This window comes from Athene noctua, chromosome 1 (assembly GCF_965140245.1).
Source record: "Athene noctua chromosome 1, bAthNoc1.hap1.1, whole genome shotgun sequence".
Lineage (NCBI taxonomy): Eukaryota > Metazoa > Chordata > Aves > Strigiformes > Strigidae > Athene > Athene noctua.
The window spans coordinates 184,773,029-184,789,051 of NC_134037.1; the positions used below are offsets into that span (position 1 = coordinate 184,773,029).

General features: G+C 38.4%; 1 protein-coding gene across 3 annotated transcripts in view; it reads left to right on the plus strand.

The window, feature by feature from the left end:
• Positions 1–16,023, plus strand: part of ANOS1 (anosmin 1) — a 161,576-nt gene that overhangs the window by 83,591 nt on the left and 61,962 nt on the right. For all 3 annotated transcript variants that reach the window (XR_012633719.1, XM_074907431.1, XM_074907419.1), the window contains exons 4-6: positions 89–311; positions 5,708–5,892; positions 14,986–15,115. Coding sequence is in view for 2 of the 3 variants with exons in the window: in XM_074907431.1 (XP_074763532.1) it covers positions 89–311; positions 5,708–5,892; positions 14,986–15,115 (538 nt within the window). In the remaining variant the exon portion in view is untranslated. The remainder of the gene's footprint in view (positions 1–88; positions 312–5,707; positions 5,893–14,985; positions 15,116–16,023) is intronic.

Here is a 16,023-nt window from a genome sequence, read left to right on the forward strand (position 1 = left end):
GTTGTTTTTTTGGTTTGTTTTTTTTTTTTTTTTTTCTTTTCTGTGTTCCTGTTAAAAACTTTATACAATTCTTTTGTTTTCCCTTTAGCCTCTTTTCCCCAAGAAGAATTATGAATGCCTAACTAGCTGTGAATTCCTTAAGTACATCCTGTCTGTGAAGCAAGGGGACTGCCCAGCACCTGAGAGGGCCAGTGGTTTTGCAGCTGCCTGTGTTGAAAGCTGTGAAGCTGATAGTGAATGTTCTGGAGTGAAGAAGTGTTGCTCCAATGGATGCGGTCATACGTGCCAAGTTCCAAAAAATCTGTACAAAGGTAGAGATTATTAATATGTACTCATACTGGGCTAATAACTTCAGGCCATAATAAAGTCTTGTAAAAAACCCAGGACTTTCATTTCACAGGAGTTTGTATGGATGGAAAGAAAAAGGAAAGGTGCCTGTAGAGATGTGGGTGGACACTGAAAGATTGGAAAGCCAGAGAAGAATGTTTCTCAAATTCTGATTTTTTTTACCCCTTGTGAAGCCCATGCCTGGAAATCTGTGGAATGTAAACAGGTGGCTATAATGAATCATCTTAAGCAGAACAAATTTGCCAGTTTAGGTGAATCTCCCTTAATTTGAGGCAGAAGAGAGAGAATGGAGCAGGACAATATTTAACGATAAATAGTTCATGTCCTATTAATCACAAATAACATTTATGTTTATAAGTCAAGCAGGTGGGACTACCAAATAAGAAGTGTAAAATAATCTGGTAAAAGAACAAATCAATGCAGTATATTTGGTATTGTTGTTCTTAATGACTTAAGAACAAAATAGTGAAAGATTACAATATCCACACGTATGTATATTAATTCATTATTTAAATCTAAGGCAATCTTATTCAAAAATCTTTAATTGATTGGAGTCCTGAGGTTCTGTGAAAAAAAGATTTTCCTTGACATCCATTGACAAGAACATACAGACTAAGAAATTATTTGCTTAGACAAATTCCAGATTTTAATTTATTGGAATTTAAAAAAGCTTTATACATGGAAGTATTGTGAAAATGTGCTCCTAACTTAGAACAATGAGAATTTATGAAAGTCATGTTCTTCTTCCACAGAGTTGGAATGTTTTGTTAGAAATCCATTCTCCTTGCTTCAGTGATAAAAAATAAATACCAAACAGTTATCCTTCTGATAGCATGGGTTCTCTGTGGAGAGCCTCATCAGCAAACTCTGAACTAAACTTCAGGTTTAGGTCTGAATCCAGACTTATTTCCATCTGTGGATGAAAAATGGTAAAATATGTGAAGGAGATGGTGATTTTAAGTTCATTGCTTTGACTGAAATGTTGATGCTTCATTTTGAATTGGGACTAAATGATCTTCAAGGTCTTTTCCAACCTAGATGATTCTGTGATTCTGTGAATGTCCCTAGTGATGAGAATGTATGTCAGAAATAATGTGCTTTGACTTTGAATCCTGTCTTTGAGTGTACAGGATGGGTCATCTGGAAGTCTTATTTACTTAATTAAGTCTTATTTACTTCCATAAATGGAGAAAATTTGATCTAAAAGTTGTAGAAGTTGAGCAAGCACAAAACTGATGGAGCTAGTACTCAAAGTATTTTGAACAATGGAGCAATACTGTGATCCAGATTTCCAGTGCAGAAGGGAAATTCTTGTTTCCAAGATACTTCAGAGCAGCCTCTTTAAAGCTGTGAGGAATTAATACACTCTTATACACGGCACATTTCAAAATGAAAATTAAAACGGATCACTTAGTTATTTCTTCCACCTTCTTTAGACAAATGACAAGGGTGATAAACTTGCATTTGTATTGTGTATGTAATGATTTACATGATCAGGCTCCTTACCACAACTACAAAGCATTCCAGTAAATTTAACAGCTGGAAAAGGCAAAAACAGAACAAGCAAACAAACAAACAAATGAAACAAGATGACATGCTTTTGGAGAGGACACAGGATATGATATATTGTATAACTGCACACTGTAAAGTCTGCTACTGTTCAGCCTAATTATATAGGAGCAGAACTAACCTTCTCTAACATCTTATCACCGATCTGCAGGAGGTGCTTGCTTGTAAAAGCATATATGGCATATATGTCTTGCAGAATAAGGGCAAGCCCAATACCATATTGCCTTCTCAGCAGATAAATTCAGCTAATTAGCTTCTTCAAGCTGTCTTTCTGCAACAAAGGAGGACAAATACAAGTGGGGTAGGCTTACTATTCATTTCCTCCAGTGGTAAATGATCTTCCTGTCAGTAAGGAAGAGCAAACTCTGCAAGCATGAGTAAGATCTAGTGAATATGTTTAGCTCTTATTCGTATCATTTTGACAGCACTCACAGCTAGAAAATGAACTCTGAATCTAAGAGTCTACAGAAGTTCCTATAGTTTCACTGTTGATCAAGCTCCAGAGATTAGTTACAACAGCAGATATAAAAGACCCATCTGATTTGCTAGACTTATGAACTGTGTTTGCCCTCTGGTACTGAGTGCTAAAGCCCAGTCCTAAAAGAATATTAATGTAAGTACACCGCCACCAAAGTCATATATTGTAAATGTTGGATTAATATAACAAGTCCAGTTACTTGTTATCCTAATTGTCTGTTAGCTTGCATTCACTATAATCTTCAAACTGGCCATTATAATTGTATTCTTTAATCTCTGTTAGGAGTATTACTAATCAGTTACACAGTCTTAACATTTTTATTTCTCTTTACTGGACATATCAAATGTTCTCTCCTACTCTTCTGTCATCTGCCTCATCCACCTCCTTTATGTTGTCTCAACTAGTGAAGGACTTCAGAAAGTGTCCCTTCTCCATGGCCTACCTGTTTTTTTTTCTATATGGACATAACAGTGTTATGAATAACAGTGCCTAAAGTAGATTTGGTACTTTAGAGTTATAAATGGGGGCAATATCTCTGCTTAGAAATAAAACAGTTTAAAAATGCAGAAGGAAAAGGAAAGAAGACGAGTATGGAAAATGCATTATGAGGTTCACTTTGTGTAATGTGCACATATGCATTTGCAAGTAAGGACAAGGACATGTATCTTTTCCCATGTTCTGCTGGTGACAGCTGAAAAAATTACCCATCACCTTTTACCTGTTCAGAAGTTAGTGGTCTCTCAGATGTGATGATACACCTACTTGTGTGAACTTTCCACAACCTCTTTTTGACAGAGATTTAGGGTTCATGCTGTCTAAACCAGCTTAACTAGTTTTGTCTGAAATGTGTAAGGGAGAAATCCATACAGCAGACCAAACTACAGATCTGGCAAGGTAAATTGTGAAGAGATTGTGACATTTAAAGTGTATGATGATATGACAGTATCATAACAGGATAGCTGGAGCCAGCTGGTCACCCAAAGTTTAAAGGCTCTTTTCATGGATACTTTTGAATTAAAAAAATACTGTACAATTTTAACAGTGCACATCTCTGAGGCTTTGAACAACTGTGTTTATAACTGTAATGATGCCATGAATAAACCATTTACTGTCCAAAACCCTTCCATGGAAACTTTTTGAATTCCGGGGGAACCGACATTTAAGATACAGATTCTTATGATGGACCAGTAGCATTTCTTTTTAATGGCACAGAGATGCATGTGCTGTTTGAAAGACACCTTTAGAAACATTTTTCGTGGGCCCTGGTGTTGCACACAGACAGCAATCAGTGATTTTAATTCTTCAGTGAAGCACTGCAGACTTCAGAGGCCTAATTTGTTCCAGCGCAATGAAAGGGCTGACCATTTACATAATAAAAAGCACATTGAAGAGTAATTGGATCTACACATCTGGATATTAAATTGATGGTGCTGGTTCTACAAAAGTATTTTTAAATGCACTTGTGCTGGGCTCTCGTTTGTGCTGCTGTGCTCCATCTGCACGCAATTACATAACACCAGAGAGGCTGAGATACTTGCAATCAAGTGAATCCAACTGCCCCTAATGCAAAGCATATGGAAGTTTTCTTAACACGCAAATTGTAGGATTATTGTACATCATAATTAAAGAAGGGTTTTCAAATGTGGAAATCCAAACTGACATGTTCTGTGATGTTCGTTATATTAGACTAAGGCTGCAGGCTGTTGAAGGATATCCAGGGTTTAAACTGCTGTCATAACCAGATTTAAATACTGTATTTTCCTCGGGTTGATTTTACATTTCTTCAGGGGCTACAAGATCAACTTTCATTTACTTGTAGCTAATTGTATAATCAGATTTAGGGGAAGATCTCTTAAAATATAAAAGTGGTTTGCTCACCTAAGGAAATTCTGGTACTTGGTCATCTGTGGCAGACTAGGAAAGTCCTACCAGAGTAGGAAACAATTTATCGAGCCAACACATACAGCTGGACTTACATGGATGCCCACTGAAATGATAAAATAGCTAAAGTGCATATGATAACTTGCTAAGAAGGTTTATATATCAGCATAGAAAATCTTGTGACATATCCTGAAGTGACAAAATGCTGTGCACTCAAATATATCAGTTCCTAAAGTCTGTCTAGAGAAATGTATCTAACACTTGATTTATTGATTTAATCAAAAGATGCCAAATTTAAAGAGTTGTTTCTTCCTTCAAGCTACTGCAGATGTTTTTAAAAAGGTGATGTTACCAGCAGTGGAAACAATAGAAATAACTGTCCTTCAGCATCACTGTATAATGAGAAATTGCTGTAAAATTTTAGAAAGACATCTTTGTCTCTGAAATGTAACAATTTCCTATACATCTCTATTCCAAGATGCCTTGGATTTACCTTTCCTAGACCTTCAGGGAAGAATGGAGAGTGACACATCATACCATACAGCTGCATGCTGCCATGGAGAAAGCAGATGACTTTCTCAAGTATATCATACTAGTGTAAGATGTGTGAAATAATCCTGCTTCTCTAGTCTACATTGGTAAGGGCTTAGACACAGTCTGTCCAGTTTTAGGCTTGACTCTGGAGAAGGGCGTTGTGGACCAATGGGAAAGTTTCCAGAGACAACTGCAAGAATGATCAGAGTTCTAGAAACACTGGTTTAAAAGGAAAATGGAGTGCACTGTGGTTATTAGACTGAAGGAGAAAACATTCAGAGGCATGATAACAGTCTTGTAGTGCATAAAAGGCTCCTTCATAGATGAAAGAAAGAATATGTTTGCCACGATCCATTAATATCATCGACAAGTACCAAGTTTAAGATGCAGTGGAGGAGACTCAACAAGGTAGTGAGGAAGCTTTCTAATGGTAAGGGTAGAGAAGTAGTGGAATGAATTATTATGTGATGCTGTGGAAATTCTGTCATTAGATGTGTTTAAGGACAAATAAGGTGAAAAAACAAACAACAGGTATAGCCGATTCTTCTTGGGATCAAAGGGGTCTTTCTCCAGGTTATCAAAGCATATTTGGGGAGTTTTTTATGGTGAGATCAGTTTTAGCTTACAAATTTCAGGTCCTTTAGTTTTTAAATGAAATAAAGAAATAATTTTAAAGATTTTTTAAAAACAAGTTGTATTGTTAGCAGAGATAGGTCAGCTATGAGCAGTTCTGAAACTCCCATGCTCATCACCCTATCCATTCCCCCTTTTTACCTTCTGTCTGACCAACAGTCTCCTTTTTTTTAAAATTATTTTTTTATACAGTTTCATCTACATATGGTTTAATCACATCTTGTAAATTACTCATATACTTTTGTCTGCATGTTCCTATTACAGGTGTTCCACTGAAACCCCGGAAAGAATTAAAATTCACAGAACTTCAGTCTGGAGACCTGGAGGTGAAGTGGTCTTCAAAATTTAATATTTCCATTGAGCCTGTGATCTATGTTGTTCAGAGGAGGTGGAATCAAGGAATCCATCCAAGTGAGGATGATGCTACTGACTGGCAAACTGTGGCACAGGTCAGTTTTTTGTAAAGTGATATAGATCCCTAGTTTCCAGACAATGATCTAAAGGTCCTCTTCAGATGGGAGAAGAGTTGGATCACTTACAGGTGGGGAGGCTTATGCAGAGGGATCCCTTTATAGTGCCTCTCTCCAGGTCATGGCAGAACTGCAAACAGAATCCAGATCTCCAAGGCCTTCCTTCACTGCTCAATGAACTGGTTTCTAGATTTACTCAGGCGAAATGAACTTAAGTATTTTTTCTCTTCAAGTTTTGCAGTTATAGAAACATCAAATGCTTTTGGTATGTATTGAAAATACACACTCAATAAAAAATGTGGGAATATATATCAGTAAGGAAGTAAATAATGGTTTCCTTGCCCCCCAAACAAAAAAATACTCAGGAGTTTGTGTTTTCAAAATGAGTTTATTTTGTGGATTTGCTACCTATAGACAAAAATACATAGAACCAGCTGAAGGCTTGATTTTTATAAGGCCAGTGAGTGGTGCTTTCTTGTAAGCACATACTTATGATATATTCAAATGGGAATTCCAAAGTCCCTGAAAGTCACAAATATCTTGAGAAATGTAGAATTAGATACCAAAATCCATTGAAGGAAGTACATAAGATACATAGTCCTTTTGAGGTCAGTGGGACTCTGTGCACAGTCTCCAAGGCATGGCTTGGGTCTTATCAAAAAGGTAAGAAATACAATTGTGAAAAGGCTATTTAATTTTTAAAATGAAGAGTGGAAAAATACACTAAACCCTTTTTTTCTTTGTGAAGTTGGGGTTTTTTGTATCTTACCCTCACAATTCGAAAAGCCTGTGATGTCATGCTCTTATCACTCAGTGCAATCCGTACCGAAAATGTAAGATTCATGAGCAAATGTTTCTTAATGAGAAGCAGCCAACAGAGCATAAATTTTCACTTAGTTCCTTCCCAGTTTCAATCTGTTTTTTAACATGCTGACAGTCCACCTGGATGGCAGAGTTCCAATCATTTATCTTAACTGCTTCAACCTCATCCCTGCTGACAAGAAAAGTAAAACGCTGATTTTGAAAAGATCTGCAAAATGTCATTATAGCTAGTGAAAAAAGGGAAGAGAGAATAAATAGAACCATCCACAAAATAAAGTAAGGAGTTTAAATTCTGTGGCAATCTGTCTTCATTCTCAATTCAGATTGTTTAGGAAAAAGCTATCTTAAATTAAAGTCAAGCTTGTGAAACTGAACACTCAGAAGTGAAGTTCTTAGCTTCAGTGTGGTGCTGCAGGGGGCTGTCACTATGTTAAGTCTTGCTCTGAAAAAGTCACCTGCAGCAGAGCTTGGCACAAACTGCTTGTGCAAGTCCAAGGGTACATGCACACCTCCAAACCTGATAAAGTTGCAGTGACTTATTTATTATCTCTCAGCTGAGGGGCAGGTCTTCAATCTGCATTCTCCATATTCAGCAAACAGCCTTTGCCACCAGGAAAACACTGTGTAGCAAAACTGAGCCAGATCTGAATTACTCCTCACTGTTACCAATCCATGTCTAACTGCTAGACTGCAGAAGCCCACCTTTTCTGGCTGGTGGATCCAGTCTGCAAAGGTAGCACTCTGCTATGCTTTTTCTCATCCCAGAAACAGACCTCATGCACGTTTCTGGAAGCATGCACTATATATGCTCCACAGTAGGTGGAATGTATATGAACCTTTGCTTTCTTACAGTGGATGTGCAAGAGGGAGTGTTTCAGAAATGTGTTCCTGTGCAAGAGTGATAAGAACCCTGACAGCTGCCTTTCCTGGGGCTCTGTTGTGGGCAGGCAGAAGGGGCTGAGTTAATCATTGTGGCAGGAGAAGCCTCCTCCAACTGACATCTTTCTCAGTATTTCGCTGTCCCTTCTGCATCACGATTCGTGTGTTTGATTGTGTGGGGGACCCCACTGGGGATGTCAGTTCAGAACAAGCTTCAGGATGCCTAACTGACTTTCTGAACTGGGTATAGCTTATGGGATATACAGGATGGGCATCCTTGAGGGGTGCCGGTAATCAGAATTTCTGTTTCTATAAAGTAATATAGCTCCATGGTGTTCGTAGTTTTAGACATCCCACCAGGTTGTCAAATTTTTTAAGTGTGTCTGCATGCAAGAGAATCTATTTTGCAGTATCAGCCACAAGGATGGATATCCAGTTTGATTAAAGTGATTGTGTGCACAGCCTCCAGGCTTTTCTTCTCCACATAAGAGTTTTGTTCTTGTATGATTTTTGTATGATGGGGTATGAGACCTTCAGCAAAGGCTGTGAAGAGCTCAGCCATTCAGCTTGAGAATTCCTGGAACATCTCAGTCTAGGGGAGATGGTGCTGGCTCTTTCATTACTCTGCAACTTAAGCTAGAGAGCATGTAAAAAGCAGTCGAAGATCAAAAAGGCAGCGGGTTAAGATCTGAATTTCTCTGTGCCTATGCCCATATGTAGTGTAATAATGCAAAGTTATTGTTTTCATCTTCTTATAAGAAATTTCATAATATTTTATCATATTTCCTCATCCAATATTCTATTTTTAATATCTGTCTAAGAAGAAATGGGGTTATAATTTTCAATAACTTTATTCTAAGGTGCTTACTTTTCAAAAAAATGTGCTGTTTTCTATTGCCTTTACATGAGTTAATTGCAAGCAATTTCTTGTGTCTCACATAAATTTTTACTTGGTATTGAAAAAATAACTTTGAAAACGTTTGTTTCCTTTCTATCGTATTGTGTCATGAGATCTTTTTTGATGTTTTCTTTTTAAGGAGGAAGGCTCAATCTCTTAGTATGTTATTTATTTAACTCTCCAAGTATATATAAAGAAAGCAAACACTTTTTTAGTTATTTTTCATTTCAGGAAGAAGGGATTTTGTTATCTTTAGCTTTTTACTGCATGTATTTGGGAAAACTGGACATAACCAACTATTTGACTAATTTTCATTGGTTAATATAAAAGCTATGGGAACTAAGGTACTAATTGGCCCAGTTATCTATGATGTAATGTCCTAAGTGGTTATGCCAAGTTTCTTACACTACTGTTTTTTAAGGTTTAACCAGATGAGCAGGACCTGCTGCACTATCCCATGAGAATACCATACATCTTGTGAACAAACTTATCATTCTGTTTGGTGCTGATGCTTTCTAAAAATAATAGTATTACTGTATACATTGGAAACTTAGATATATAAATGTATTAAGCTAATTAATGAAGTTAATTCAAATATGCCAGATCAATTATTTTCAGACAGAACATGCCTGTGTTGTGTGAATGGATGTCAAGTATGTGTGTGTGTGTGTGCATACATATACACACATATATTTATATATATATTATTATATATATTAGCAGACAAAAATGAAGTTTATTTATTAATTTATCCCTTTTTAAAAACAAATAAGGGGCAATACTTACTGCTAGCTTGATTGTGACAGACCTTAGTGCTTCACCTTGGAATTGTCTAAACTCTGTGGACAACTATTTTTAAAACTTACAAGTTTCTGAGATACCTGAAGTTCTGGTTTTGAGGTTCGATCACAAGAAGTTTCTCAGCCCTTGACAGTGAGAAATCCTTGCTGGAGCTAACCACCAGTGCTGTACACTAAAGGTTTCATTCTCCATCTCCCAGGAGTGGCTTGCTTTGATAAGCATTCTTGGAGACTGCCCACCATGTGTGAGGGATTGCATTCACATGAAATAGGGGAGGTCTGCTGTCCTTTGATGGAGTGGTGGATGCAGTAGTGTCAGGTTTCTTCTGTATCAGAGGAAAGAAATGTAAACTCAGCTCTTCTGATAACCTGGTAGTATCCCTTCACTCTCTGAACTGCAAATTCTTTTATCACTGTGCATTGTTTCAAAAGAAGGTGTAGAGCTATGAACTCAGCAGGGTAAGGCTGTCCTCTCCTGTTTCCATTAAACATTTGCAGTGCAGAAAGGAATCCAGGATTGATAGGGTGAAGGAAAGAGAATGAACACAGTGAAACAGTCCATTGATTACTGTAATCCTTGGACAGGGGAGAGTCCCCTGTACCAGTCTTTGCTACAAAGACCTTCTTCCACCAATTTTTAGATACATATATAAGACAAAAGTCCCTTTGGAGTGGTAATACAAGAATCCCATTTGAATGGCCTAATTTCTGTTCTGATGGGCCATATATTCTTCTTTCTTCTCCCCTCCCATCCTAACTAATCTCACCTTTATCTTACAAGAAATCGTAACTTTCAGCCTTCCTTTCTCTGAGGAAAGTTCTGCATGTTAATGTAGAACATGTTCTAATTTAAAATAGCATGCAACATCCAAGATGCTAGGAAATATTTTCTCCCAACCTCTCAGACAAAGGATGGGACTGAATGTTCATCCATGTTCATCATGTTCATCATGTTCATGAACATGTCCATGTTCATCATGTTCATCCATGCTCTGAGTAAGTACTTCAATCATTCGTCAGTTGTATGAGCACCAAAGGGAGTTTTCTGTAGGCATTTTGAAGAGAATAGCAGATAATCCCCTTTTGACAGACAGGATGAGGGGACTACTTTCAGGAGAGGGTTTAGGGCTTTAACAGTTAAGGACTGCTGGGAGTACAACTGTCGGTGCTTCCTAAATGGGGGAGCTCTGGCCAAATCTCAGCCAAATTCTAACCTGAAAGCCCAGCCACTTTCTTCTTTCTGGCCATTGGAGGTGGCCTGTCGTCCCTTGGACCCGAAATGCACTCTTGAGAAGGAGTGTCAAGCTGTCTTCTGTACTCTCCAGGTTTTGTCATTGCGCTTATGTGCTACTCTTCATATAAAGTTGTATCCTAATATAATTAATGGGGACTTCCCCTTGTCTTCATTGAACTTTGAATGGTGATGAAGGTGGACATGTTGGCCAATGATTTTGTCTGAGAGCTCATTTGTTATTTTATTCCAAATGAAACACCTATTAGGATTGGAGGTTAGCTTCAAAACATTCCTCTTTTAAGTAAATGGGTAATGCATAGCCAAAATAAATAGTCACTATGGTCCCTTAATGATTTGAGGGGTGATCTTTTTGTTTTGTCTTTTATTTATGATTCTTAAAAAAAAATTAATAGCATTCTAAGAAATCAATAAAATTGTTGTTTGATTTCTCTCATATTTAGGCAGAATTTTAGGTATGTGATGAAATTCAACCATTAGTTATTTAATACCACTCAGCATACCATTTAGTGGTCTTACATTAATATAAGATAGATATTGAAAGGACTCTGAATATTATGATCTCAGCTCCAAACATACTTAAGTAGTGAGAACTAACTAAACCGAAGCAACTAAACAAACAATTCAATTTACCATTAAGGTAGTGTAAGATATCTCAGTAGTACTTAGCTCTTTCTTGAAATGTGTTAAATGTATGTAAATGTTGCTCAGAGGTGCCAAAGTAGTTTATAGTCTATAATCCAGGTGTTAGAGAATACACCTCATGCATGCCATTGAGTTACCAGGAGCTTTGCCAGCAAAATGAATGATGAAACTAATAGTCCTAAGGCAGGTTCATAAATTAATTTTGGTGATATGGATTGACAGATTATTTGATTTTACAGTAGTTCACGGTTGCCATGGAAGGCTAACACAACTGAAATCCTTTCTTTTAATCAGTCCTAGCACAACAGATGTGCTGATACATATGATAAACAAGATTCCTTAGCTGAAGAATCTGAGGTCAAGTCTATTCAGATTATGCTTGCCTTGTAAATAAATTCAGAAAATCAAAAACCCACAGTGTTATTATTAGTTAATTACAATTAGATATTAGTCCTGACCCTGATTTCAGTTGCAGCAGTAGCCTGAATATATCCTTGGGGTTTTTTTCTGTTATTATAGTGATAGTTTCTATTGCTCTAGTTCACTGTTGTGTCTTATCTGTTAGTTCTTGAGTATGTGGGCCTGCATGCTGGAAAAAAATAGCAAATTTGAGTGCTCCATAAAATGAAAAAAATAGTAAAAGTTGGTTGAGAAAGGCTTTTTCTTCTGTAGGGGACCCCTTAATTGCATGAAATAATTCACTCTACAGGTAACATAAAAGCTAAAAAAGAGAAAGAAGATGACGCAGACAATGAAAGCATTGGGACTATTACCTCTGCTTAAGCTAGAAAGACAAATACAGTGGTCTGAATGGAGAAGGACTCTGAGTAGCAGCAATATGCGAGGGGCTCAAAGTCTCTAACACTTTGTCAGTCTGAGAGCAATTAATAGTGTAGTTTAGAAAGTATCTCTTTCCTTTACCTTTACATGCACACACAAATGCGATGTCTGTTTCCCTAAATTTTGCTTGTCACTGAATGAAGAGATTAAGGATTACACATACAAATTTTACTTGCCAGGGCTCTAAAAATACCATTACTGGAGAGCTGAAGCAACTTCCTCAAGTTCTGGCTATCTGAGTTAGCTTGGCAGCTGCTACTTTCTTACACAGATTGGAAAGGAAGCAAAAAGCAGAAATTATCATAGAATACCTGGTTGGAAGGGATGTCAAGGATCATCTGGTCCAACCTTTCTTGGCAAAACCACAGTCTAGACAAGGTGGCCCAGCACCCTGTCCAGCTGAATCTTAAAATTGCCCAATGTTGGGGAATCCATCACTTTCCTGGGGAAATTTTTCCATTGGCTGACTGTGAAGAGCTTTCCTCTTGTGCCCAATTGGAATCTCCCCAGGAGTAACTTGTACGTATTACCCTTCATCTTTTCCATGTGACTCCTTATAAAAAAGGAGTCTCCATCTTCTTTGTAGCCACCTTTTAAATATTGGAACATGGTGATAAGGTCTCCCCTAAGCCTTCTTTTCTCAAGGCTGAACAAGCCCAGTTCTCTCAGCCTCTCCTCACATGGCAGGTGTCCCAGTCCCTTGATCATCTTTGTGGTTCTTCTCTGGACCATCTCCAGCCTGTACATCTTTTTTGCATAGCAGGGACCAAAACTGCACACAGTATTTTAGGTGTGGCCTAATGGGTGCTGAGTAGAGTAGGATAACAACTTTTTTTCTCTGCTGGTGATGCCCTTGTTGATGCAACCCATCATCCTGTTGGCTTTCTTTGCCGCAGCAGCTCACTGTTCACTCACACTGATATTGTTGTCCACCAGGATCCCCAGGTCCCTTTCCACAGAGCCTCTCCCCAGCCAGGCAGATCCCAGCCTGTGCTGCACTCTGTATTGTGTTTTGGCTCTCCCTTCCCAAGTATCCACTTCCTCACTCAGTTTGGTGTCATCATCAAACTTCATCAGGGTACACTTGACCCCATCATCCAGATCACTTATGAAGATATTAAACAAGTGTTTGGCCCAGTGGAGGACCCCACTTGTGACAGTTTGCCAGTTTGAAAAGGAGCTCTTTACCACCACCCTTTGGGTGTGGCCTGTCAGCCAGTTCCCCACCCACCTCATGGACCACTTGTCTAGACTGTAATGCATCAGTTTCTCTAGGAGGAGGCTGTGGGGAACTATATCAAAGTACTTGAAGAAATCCAAGGAGGCAATGTCCACTGCTTGCCCCAAACCAACCAAGGAGGTTACTTTGTTATAGAAGGTGATCAGGTTTGTCAAGCATGATTTGCCCTTGGTGAATACATGCTGGCTTTTCGCGTTGATACGCTTCATTTGGCTTTTCCCATTGATGTGCTCCATTTGGCTTGTAATAGCCCCCAGGAGGATTTGTTCCATAACTTTCCAAGGGATTGAAGTAAGACTGATGGGCCTATAATTTTCTGGATCCTCCTTTAAGCCCTTTGTGTAAAAGGTATGACATTAGCTTTCTTTCAGTCTTCTGGGACATCCCTTGATCTCCACGACTTCTCAAAGATTATGGGGACTGGCCTCACAACATCAGCCAGCTCTCTTAACACCCTCAGGTGGATAACATTATGCTGTACCTTTTTTGGGAACTACTTGCGTTCATGTCAGGGAATGTTGAATTCTGTACAGGGAAGGTGGGCTTTTGAAGTTATAGAAAACAAAGATTGAAAAAATAAATTGAAGTCACTACATTTCTAATGAGCTTGCATGTTTGGTCACTAATGATAAACAGTAATGATTGTATAGTATATTTTGGAATACGCAGGTTCATGTGTTATGATTAAAGAATTAAATTTAAATGGAATAAAGATGACATCCTAAAATAAATTGAAAGCTGGATAATTAAGAGGTAATTGCAAAAGTAAAATCCTCAATGAGTGAATGAGTTTCTGATGAGTTCTACAAAAATACTATGTCTTCTCTACTTGGAAGTGACTCAGCAGTTACCAGGAGTCTGTGTTCAGTTCTGGTGTTTGTACCTCAGAAAAAATAAGAAACAGTGCAGAAGATAGCTCATTAAAAGTTTAAAGGGGGAAAAAAGGATAGAGGAAAGCAGGGCTCAGAATAAGAGCAGATAAAACACCTCCTACTGAAAGGGTTCAGAGTGCATCGATGCTTATGCCATATTTCAGTGGTTAAGGCACTCCACACATAAGTTGGAAACTGAACTCATGACACTAGCAGTCTCAGTGGGTGTTGTTGGAGAAAAGGTCATCTCCTATGACCTGAGAAAAGTCTGCAGGGAAGAGTTAAGGCTGTGAGTGTCTTTTTGACATAAGTGCCAAAGATCTGAAGAAGGCTTACATTCATAACCTGAGGGTTTCGTGTTTCCTATGAACCAGAAAGACAGCTTTTCACTGCACTGGATTTCATGAAGCCATTTTGGACCACTAGTTCTCTGACAAATGAGAACTGGAGAAATTAGTCCTGTGACCAGGGGCAATGAGTTCCCTGAAATGTCAACACCTGAACAGTTAGGGACTATACGCTTGTGAGGGTTGTCATAACTGGAAAACTAATTTAATGAATTTTACACTTCGCCAGCTTTCTTAAGGTTACTTTTTCCAGAAGAGACCTGTGATGCACTGTAAAATTGTGTGGCTATATGATTTTGTTGACAGCTATAAATGCTTTGCAGTGCAGAATGATGCTTGGGATCAGGTGAGGTGGTTGCATACAGCCTGCTGACACCGGTGTGTATTCAGTCTGACTAACTGGTGCTGCATGGGAGATGATAGCACAGCTAGCCATGTCAGAACAATGAGTGTTAAGTGTGACATTTTTCCCACCAGACTACGGATGAGCGGGTTCGGCTGCCAGACATCCGAGCAAGCAGGTGGTACCAGTTCCGTGTGGCAGCTGTGAACGTGCATGGGACGAGAGGCTTCACGGCACCCAGCAAGCACTTCCGATCCTCGAAAGGTTAGTTTGCATTTGCTATCTCTGGTGCTCACCTTCCACTCATTCACATGTGGAGCACAACCTGATCTGCCTACTTTTGTGGCAGAAGGTTTTTAACAGATGGGTTTTTGGGTAGTTTTGCTACCAGATTTAGAAATGGTGTGAGATTTTTTTGAAGTTGACAAAGGAATTAAAGGTTAAAGATGTCATTATTCTTTTATCAGTAAGGGGTCTCAATGAATAAACCTCCCTTTAAACATTTTCCACATGGTTAGTATCAAACAACATGACCCTGACCATGAAACATGAACGAACTGGGGTTTCAGTGTGTTATTCTGAGAGGTTTCTCTCATTTTTCTTTTTAGTTATAAGAAATATTTTGCAGACATATGTTTAGTAGAGTATTGAAATATTTTGTTGACTGTAAATAATTGTAGCAGCATTGTTTTGATGAAACCGTGGACTCTTTTAATATAACTTTTACCATTGCCAGCACTAATTGTAAGGGCTTAAGAAAAAAAGGGTATAAATTCTAAGTAGCATGTTTCTGTTCATTAGAAAGGCATGATGGATAATCCACAAGCATTGTAGGAATTTTTGTTGCCTTTCTGGTTTTGCAAGGGTTTGGGTAATAAAAAAAATTTGAAAATTATTTCTGTACCAGTGAATGATACTTGGGGGATGGGGCAGATAGAAATGTATCTCCCACCCTGTGAAGTTGCTGGCATTTTCCCTGCCATGCCTTTGACCTATGCGAAGCAAAATTTTCCCAGATGACACTCAGGCGTAGTATAGGAGTTAGCACAGGCCAGAAACTATTCCCAACAAACAGATGGTCTGCGTGTAGTCACTCTCTTAAACACAGTTGATAATGTGGGCATAGCCAGACCATGCTACTTGACTAGTGCCAAAGAATGAGATATAGCATT